Source organism: Prunus persica, chromosome G4 (genome assembly GCF_000346465.2).
Source record: "Prunus persica cultivar Lovell chromosome G4, Prunus_persica_NCBIv2, whole genome shotgun sequence".
NCBI classification, from domain to species: Eukaryota; Viridiplantae; Streptophyta; class Magnoliopsida; order Rosales; family Rosaceae; genus Prunus; species Prunus persica.
This window is the reverse complement of record NC_034012.1, coordinates 1,772,898-1,782,765: the sequence shown is the minus strand read 5'-3', so window position 1 is coordinate 1,782,765 and position 9,868 is coordinate 1,772,898. Positions and strand designations below refer to the sequence as shown.

At 36.4% G+C, this 9,868-nt stretch overlaps 1 protein-coding gene across 1 annotated transcript; it reads right to left on the bottom strand.

The window, feature by feature from the left end:
- On the bottom strand, positions 5,443-8,113 carry LOC18779955 (vacuolar protein 8). The gene has a single exon (XM_007214599.2). The coding sequence runs from the start codon at positions 7,709-7,711 to the stop codon at positions 5,945-5,947; it is 1,767 nt and encodes a 588-aa protein (XP_007214661.1). The 5' UTR covers positions 7,712-8,113; the 3' UTR covers positions 5,443-5,944.

Genomic DNA, 9,868 nt, shown 5'->3' with positions numbered 1-9,868 from the left:
TATATAGAACAAAATATTCAACTTGCTTAAATTCCAGAGAACCATTTAGCTGTCAAGAAAACAATAAATAAAAAGTTTATCTTAATTATAATTCAAATTATTATTTTAATTTTCATACACGCTACATAACTGTTTGTGGATAAGATTGGCTACTGTATTGGAGTAGCATGTAAACAAGTTAAGTAATGCTACCATATATGGAAACGGTAGACCCACAATTTTTATGGTCTTACAATTTAACCTGAAATATATTGAGAAATTGAGAAAAACTTTCATGTCGGCCGTTTCATTGATTCCCTCTCTCGATTTTTAACCTCACAATAAAACTGAAATTGGGAAGTATTTTTCGTATACTCACATCACAGGGAGGGAAGGGCCAGGGCATTCAACATGGGAACATGGGAACATGGGAGATCACCATTTAATGTTTTTACCGTTGGGGCAGCAAACTTGAACCTGAAAAGAAAATACTAGTAATGCTTGGAGGATAAGGGTCGGTGACACCATGAGACTTTTGTCAATTTACACGTCAGATATTACTCAGCAAGATTTGGGTAATTTGTTGAGCTGTCAAAGGATTTAGTTTGTTTACTTTGCTTGTTCAGTGTTCACCAGAATTTGGGTTGCGTGGTTGGCGATTTTGGATAATGTTGGATATACTTGATGGTTCATTTTCATGCGTAGCATTCTTGGGACTGGATTGGATTGGATTAGTAGGACAACACGTCGACTTATACCCCCATTAATCATGGGATTGTAATAAAAGAAGGAGAATACGTACGTGACTTAAAAGGCCTTTTTTTTTAACAATGACAGAAAAGCAGTCGGTGAGCATACACACGAGAAGAATACGACTTCCGAATCCGGGGTGGTAGTATTGTAATTAAGAGCAGAGGTTGGGGTATTTGAGGCTGACGCTAAGATGACGTGGGTTTGGGTTACGACAGGCATGGACCAATCCATGGGTGGTCTGTTCCTCAACTCGCGGAAAATACAGCGAAGACTGGAAAATGTTTTATGCAAATGATTCTTTGAACCTACCTTTCTCTGGTGAATTGGTACTTTGAAGGGCTGTTATTATGAGGCAACAGTGCAATTTTTTGCTTGCTGTTTGAGCAATCTCTCAGTTATGTTTTGGAAAGAGGTAATGAATTTTATTTGGGGCATAGTATTTTAGATATACAAACTCTCTGTGATTTGGTGGTTAAGGATAAGGATGAGACTACACGTAAATTCAGATATTCAAAATTCAAGACTTTTGCTTTTGGCTTCTTTCAAACTAAAGATAACAAACCATGCAAATGTGATTACCCAAACAGTTTAGTGTCGTGGTTATATTCATTCCATATAATGCGGAAAGAAATATATATGAGGCATGATATGGAAATTTGGCTTTAATTTCAGAACATTGCATTTCCATCACAAGACCAAAATGTTTCCAATTTATTTCAATACGCGTTTTACAACATTTATGGAAACTAGTCCTACCTTAGAAACTTAGATTAGCTTTGCTAAGGTTATCCACAAGATGTTTAATTTTGACATTAATGGCATAACACAAGATGATTCATATATGACAAGTGACATCTACATGAGAACATATGGCATCACCCTCAAATATATAATCAAATCAGACTTAGAATAGACTAGAAGAGAAAGGAAAAAAAAAAAACATGTCGGCTAATTGTGGGTTTTTGTTTTAATTCATTAAGCTATATTACAATTTGAATAAGAAATATGACTTCTTTAAAAATTAAAACTCGAATAAAGGAAAAGTGACTGAAAATTAAAAGGAGAAAGAAAACTCTTTTACGTATTCTCTGGGCCCCTAAATCTTCTTCCAAACCAACTTCTTGATTTCTTATATGGCCTCTTTTCACTTTTTCTATTTAGAGGTTAGTTTGCTTTCAGTTTCATATACTTTTCTGTCAGATTTGTTTGATTTCGTACAAGCGAGTAATTGTGTGATTGACCATATTTATACGGAGAAAAACAGAATGCTTAACTGTTTAGCGAGTGGTAACTATAATTTTAATTTAGGGTTCTTTGTGGTTGATGATATTCTTAACTAGATTGAGACTATTTTTGATGATGATAGGTTAAGAGTTTCTAAAACTTATATAGTCTCTATTATTTAAGATTTTTTTGTATGTTTCGGGGTTAATCCCTCATTTCAATATAAATAAATAAATAAATAAAAACCTCCATGCTAATTGCTTATGAAAAATCCCATAAATTCACAGATAGCCACTCCTCCCACTACCCAGAAGCAAGTGTTTCCACTTGGGCTGTTGGACAGATGATATTATATTTAATTATATTTGAACCGTTGTAAAGTTTAGAAGCCTAAAAGAAAAAATAAAATCCTTTTGCGTTTCAATTTTCAAACATTGCTGGCTTGACTTTGACCCATACAAAATCAAAGTCTAAGCAACGGATGTGGGAACCACTGCGGTGTAAAATTTGCTATCGTCGCCGTCTAGTCATATTTCATCATGAGTGACAGTGGCTTCATGCTCCCTCGCTGTCCAACTTAACTTATCGAAGCTGTCATGAGTCACTCACACGTACCATGACTGCATTCACACGTGTGAAAATCTTGCATAGAGTGATAATTCGTTTTCATTGCATCCGGGTTATAATATGAACGAACAATATGATCGATAATAAATAAATACAATATGACTGTCACATAGAAAAATTATATTTTGTATTCATCACTCAAATAAAAACAACAGAGTCATAGGACGATTTCAACTTTTACGGGAAATGAAAGACTCACTTCATATAATAGCTTATGACTCATCTACACAAAATAAGTTGATCAATTTTATAAAAATAATTCATCTGATTTCGAATTTATTCTGTTAGTAATCGTATCTACAGGCCGGCATAAGGGCCCTCTAGATTGTGACTCTGTCTAATTGTCTCTTATTTCAACCTTTTCTTTTAATGTTTATTCTCTTCTTCCTTCTTTTCCCCTTTATACTAATATTTTAGTATGTCATACTGTTAAAAAATGCATAAAAGTACGTTCATAGTTTTGTTGTTGATCTTACATTTATGTTTAAAAATAATAAGAGGATAATTTTCATTTTACTACGTTAAAGTTTACCGAGTTTTAGCCTTTTGTCTTATTTTCATATCGTGACTCTTGCGTTAAGGACAAAATGAACACTGAAAAGATCAACAATGAATCATAACTCGTCATTGCCACTCATCTCATATCATTTGAGTAGGAATCCATAAATAATGCTAATTATTTATCTTTCGCAAAGTTTGCATATTCAATCTCAAATAATAAAAATTCATTTGAAAATATGAAAAAACGTGTAAAATTTTTGTTCACATTGCTTAATGTATGGATAAGATGCTCCAATGGTAATCATAATATTAAGTGAATCTGCCCCCATATTGTTCTTCAACATGCGGTGATTTGGATAGAGATTAACATATTAATCATCAATTAATAGAAAGCAAAGCAAAGCAACACACACACATTCATTCCCATTTAGTCATCATTGGTCATAATTAAGGGTTAATTAAGGATTAATCTAGCCAGCTATTGCTATTTAGCAAGCTAGCGTTCCCATATGACTCACATAGCTACTTGAGTAATGAATGGAACAAGTCAACCTGGATAAGCCTAAAGCCTCCATCTCCAATTCTCCATCCATTCTTCTATCTCCCAATTATCTGCTATTTTTTCTATATTATAAACAAGATAAGGTGGAGATATGTGGAGCGCTTCCAAGTCAACTTCCAGATATACAACAAGAAGAAGAAAAAATATTAACTTAAAAGTCAACCAACATGGCATGAAATATTGATATTGAGTGGATCGTTCCCATTTATTTAATTTGGTCGTAGTTAGCTGAAAGTATGGCTGATCCTAGGACGTAGAACATGGATCCAACAGACCAAAAGTTTGAAACTATGACAACTTGACAAGGTGATGATCATATGGTTGGTTATTCCCATGGGTATACGCTAGCTAGCTTCTTGTTGGTTCGTGAATCCGTTGACTAATATTAGCTTCAACATTCCTACGTTATTTTATTTATTTATTTATTGAGTACAAGTAATAATCTAAATTACATGTTCATACGTTCATACGTAATTAACAATATTAATTATTAGGTTTTGAAGACTTTAATTATTAAGTTCATAGGGTTTCTCGTTTTAGTACTTGTGGAGGGGAAGAGAGGAAGGAGGGGTACGTGAAGTCCAATGTGTGCAAGTTGCCCAATTTGCTGTTGTGTATGTATATACTTCAACCAGCAAGCATCAATCAGCCGGCATCGATCTCATCATCATCATCTTCTTGGTGTTGTAGTTTTGTGATTTGTGACTAATTACCAACTTGTTCATATAACAACAAGACAGAAGAACGTGCATGCGAATGCCGTTAAACTCTCCTCCTTATGAACTTAACAATTATTGTAGATACTAATGATAGTTAAAATAATGCATGCCCTTGAAGTTTCATTGATTGGTTAGATGAAGTCGTGCAGAATATCTTAGTGAAATAATTAGGAATCTAGTACGTACCCAACGAAATTTAAGGCCAACTCTAATTAGTTGGGACCATTATTTCTATTTCTATATATGAATTCAGCTTGCTTTTTGCAGGTAAGTCCAGAATTTTAATCTGCAGAAATGGTTCTCCATGCCATTGACTTGACTCAGCCAGCCTGCGCTAGAATAATTCAAATTTTGTTGCACCCGAAGCCAAAGCCACCAAGACCAAGTTGATGCTTTCCCCTTTTTGACTGGGAGGACGCCAAGTAGCAGAGACTTATTATTAATTAGCAAGCAGCAAAGACGCATACAAGACTAAAATTAAAGTTGAAGAACATGATAAGATAGTTAACATCGATGGTTTCCATTTTCCAACAACATGAAGAAGGAAACTTCAATATTCTTTCCTTTGTGCAATTTGGTCTCCCCTATAATAATATCTCATTAGTATCTACCAATTCCAAACCAGATATTTCCTTTTACTTCAAAATTATTGGGTTTTGAGACATCGAAACCCATTAAGCTCACCCTCACCCCCTGCAAGAATTGAAGATGATCCGATTTTAAGGCCCATATAGAGGCTACAAACTCTCGGTTTCTCTTTTTAGTACCTAAACCCAAACAACTTAGTCACATTTTGTCATGGCAATGCCATTGGGGGAAAAAAGAATCAAAGATCATGTTATTATGAACACTAAACATTTTTTTTTTTGGGGTAATCATAACATAAACAAACAATCAATACCCAACCTGTCAAGAATCAGAAGAAACTTTCGTGGTCTACTACTTGTCCAAGTCCAGGTACCCTACATTGTTTCCTAATGCGCAACTTGAGCATGGAAGCCAACCCCCTTTCTGTCTAACTAATGTAGGAAAGCACTGCTTACAAATTAGCAGGAGGGCACTGCTTACAAATCTTGATTTTATAATACACTTCAAAAGAGGAAGGAAAAAAGATGCATGAAATGTTATTTACAGTTCTGTTTCTGCATGATGCTGAAAGGAAGGTCTTCACAAGAGACAATGTCATGTGAAAAAACAAGCAAATACAGTAAGGAGACTTCGTCTATCACTATCTTCTCCCTTCACAAAGGTTAGATGAAGTAGACCATGGCTGCCTCTACTCACATGTCCATCCATGGTTTTCCCATGTGCTCCTTCCTAATAATACACCAACAAAATATTATATAAATAATCTGACTTGAATAAATGCAACTGCATTCTCTCCTATCATTCATTCCTTGTAGCGGCAGCAATGCCAGAGTATCTTAATAACAGAAAGCTGTTGTGAGACTGCCATTGTGAAAGAAGATCTAACAAAACTGAAATGGAATTCCAACTTGAGCAGAGCACATATACAATTTATAAACAAAAATGCAAACAAAAATTAAATCAATACAGACCAGACCGAAGCTACATTGGTTCAAGAATGCCAGATTCCACTCAACATACTGCGGAATCTGTTTGTTGACAACTTCTTCACAAGTCTCTTGGCATCTGAAACTTCTGCTTCTGCAAGTTCCTCAATGTTTTTCAAATAACCCGAATGCGCAATCTTCCTCCTCCCGCTGTTGCTACTTGTCAATGACATTAATATGGAGAACAAGAACTTCTTGTTACCTGAGTTTCCTTGCTTCGGGTCAAACCGCTGCAAAAGGAGGCCCATGCTACGATCATCCTGCACGAATCGTTTTCGATTTTTCGGGATGGAGACCATGTTCGACAGTGCCTCAGCCGCCATTTCTCGAACCTCAAATGACCTTGAATCAAGAAACTTAACCAGCTCTGTCATAAAATTTGCACCCCCCAGTGCTTTCTTGGCTTCCTCTGATTTTGCACACATTCTAATTGCAACTTTTAACGCCAGTTCTTGAATTGAAGCCTCTCCATTTCGAAGAAAGGACATAAGTTGCTCAACAAAGCCATACCTGATCAAAACACTAACACAACTTGTGCTACAGAAACACAAATTTTCTACTGCCCTTAATGCTATCTCCCTCACTTTACAAGAACAAGCTGATCTGTACTCCAAGACACGAACCAGCGCTCGAATTCCACCCTCTTTGATTACCATGCTACGAACTGCTTCATCACCAGACGCTATATTTTGCAGAAATTCAATCGAATTTATCTGCAAAACTTCATCTTTCGACCGTGTAAGCCCAATAAACGTTGAAATTACACCTTCTTCAACCATGAATCTCTTTATTTCTTCGATCCCAACAAGATTTTTGAGTGCCCCACAAGCAGGACCAACCAACTCTGCTCTCACACCACCACCTTCACAACCGGAACATAATTTAAGCAGAGCTGTGACACCGCCGTGAGCTGAAATCGACCACCCGTTATCGGAATTCTCAGTCAATCTCTGCAAGCTCTTTGCAGCCCCTTCTTTCCCAACCTCGCTCCCACACTCCAACACCCGAATCAATGGCGCTATAATCCCAGCTCCGATGAGAACAACCTTATACGAACCAAACCCAGAAATTACAGAAACAACCTTTGCAGACCATTCTTGGATTTCAGCCTCATGCGAATCAAGAAGGCTGATCAACACGTTCACAATGTCACTCTGTTCCACGACGACTTTCACGTACCTGTCGTCTTCCACCACTGCCTCATACAAATTAAGCAGAGCCTGTCGTTTCATTTCTGCGCCCCCAATCTTCATTCTTGTCATCAAGTCTCTCACATAGAACCTCATGTCGTCTCTGCAAGCTCCGTTTCCAGGCCTCGAAACGACGATCGCAAACCTGTGAGTCAAAACGCCGGCGTTGTAAATCTCCGAGAGGTTTCTTGCGTGAAGATCGAGTTTTGCAGAGAGCATATCCAAGTCGCTCTGCATCAGAAGCTTCCCGCTGTAAGAAAGATCGACGCAGCGCCGAGCAAGACCGTGGCACTCGTTGACCGTGCCCGATATGTTCGACACTAGGCCTAAAAGAACTGGATTTTCATCTGTTTCGCAGTTTTGTACGGCCGCTAGGCCAGAGTTCAAATCTTCGAGCTTGGTCCTTATTGTATTCCATTTCGCTGCGAAGATTTTGATGGAAAAAGAGAGTGAGATCAAAGATGATATGGACTCAACGGCTCGTCGGAGACTTGATGCTCCGGCGGAAGATTCCGGCAAGTCTGGGCTTTGCTCTGTTTCTTTGGGTCCCTTCTCTTCTTCCCCCATTTTTGTGGTTCTCATTGGTTTTTGGAGTCAACTCATTTTGTAACAGCAAAGTGGGTTAGATTCCGGCGAGATGGGTTCGAAGATTCTGGCCAATTTGATCGGGAATTCGGAACAGAATGGAATCTAAGTGACAATCTTATCGCGAACAAAGAGAGAGGCTCTGACTTTCCTTCTCTTATCTCTCTCTGGTCTGGCAGCTGATCCACTGAATTGGATTTTAATGTGAATTTACAGGGCTGGCCTTTTAGGGTGGCGTGTGGTAGCGACGGATGAGTAGGGAATTAAAGAGGGGTATTTTTGTCATTAAACTGGGGATCTGAATCCGTTGGAAGTTGGAGCCTATGTATAGGAGGAGGTGGAAGTTTTTTGTATCTCTCTTCTAATCTTTGATTATCTCTTCTAAATTATAATCTAATCATTGTAATTTGTATGTGAATGGTTCCTTTGCTGTAAGCTGTACAATTTAAACATGCTTTTAATAAGATAATTTTATTCACTATTGGTTAGGGGTGGGCGCGGTCCGGTTCTCATTTCAAACCGGAACCGAAACCGGTATTATTTAACCGGTCCGGTTCGGTCCGGTTTAGGCAAAAAAAATTTCAAAAACCGGCCGGTTCGGTTCTAACCGGTTCCGGTCCGGTTCTGACCGGTTCCGATTTTGAACCGGATTATTAATTTTTTAATTTTTTAATTTTTTATAAAAAAAAATTGTTTTTTTAATTTCTTTTTATAAAAAAATTATAATAAATAACTTATTTTTTTAGCTTAAAAATGAACAAATAATCCAATTCATACATTTAGAAATTTTTTGAAGTTGAACTTGGAAAATTAGTGATTATAAAAGTTAAAATATGGCATTAGATTTTAAAATTTTGTAAAAATATAAATATAAAATATATGACCGGTCCGGTTCGGTCCGGTCCGGTGCGGAGAGATGTAAAATCGGAACCGGAACCGGTTGGAACCGGTTCGGTCCGGTTCCGGTCCGGTTTATTGACTTTTTTGGTCAACCGGTTTTTTTTCCAGTTTTTTTTCACCGGTTCGGTTCGGTGTTCCGGTTTTCCGGTCCCGATGCCCACCCCTACTATTGGTGGTAAAAACTTTAAAGCAATGCTTACATTATGTGTGCATTCTTTTATTATTATTTTACAAACTTTATAGTGAAAGCATTTCAACTTCGATAGTTGTAAGATGTAACAAATTAACCATCATAATTCCCAACACTCAATTATCAAGGTTTTATTTTTATTTTTATTTTTGCTTTTTCCTTCTAAGTTCAATGATAGATCACTTATTCTCATTGGTTTATGATTCTCATCATTATTCTTTGCCATTTCCCTTCCTTTACTATGGCCAACATGAAGAAAAAAAAAACTCTCTTTTTTTATTTTTGTTTTCTTTAATACAAGGATACCGTCAGATATATATGTAAAAATAATTCATTAAAAAAATAAAAACAAAAAATCGCACATCTTAAACTGTGATTGATAGGAAAGTAGTCGTTACTTCTAAGGAATGAGGCAAATATTTTTCTTAATATAATGTTTTGATGGTGTATTATATGTGACGCAAGCATGACCTATGCAAAGACAAAGGAGAATAAAAGGCCACATTGTAAATGGCTATAAGATGTGAAGGGCCAAGACTTTGACATAATTTGGCATCAAAGCTTTACCCAAAAATCATCTTTATACGGAGAAGAAAGTGAATGTTTGCGTTCAGTTCACGAGTAGAAAAAGAAGGTTTCCTTCTTTTGCTAAGAAATTTCCATGCTTGGACCTTTATGAACTTCTAACTTAACTTTAGTTCACAAAACAATAAAAACTTCTAACTTAACTTTAGTTCACAAAAAATTAAAAAAGAACTTCAATCTTTTAACTTTATATGAACTTGCAAAAAACCCACTAGTAGTGGTTTTGAGTATTTATTCTTTCAAGTAAGGTTCTGAGTTCGAGTCCTAGCATATGTGTAATGCGTGTGAGTTTAATATACTATCGTTTCTTTCAATGAAAAGGTCCTAAAATAAAATTAAAAAAACTTTATATGAACTTTTGAAGTGTTAATGGAGAAGTTAATTAAATAGGAGCCGCTAAAAAAATTATTAATTATAATCACTGTTAGCAAAGCAAGAGACAAAGCTTTGACATTAATAGCTAGTGAGAAAATTAACTG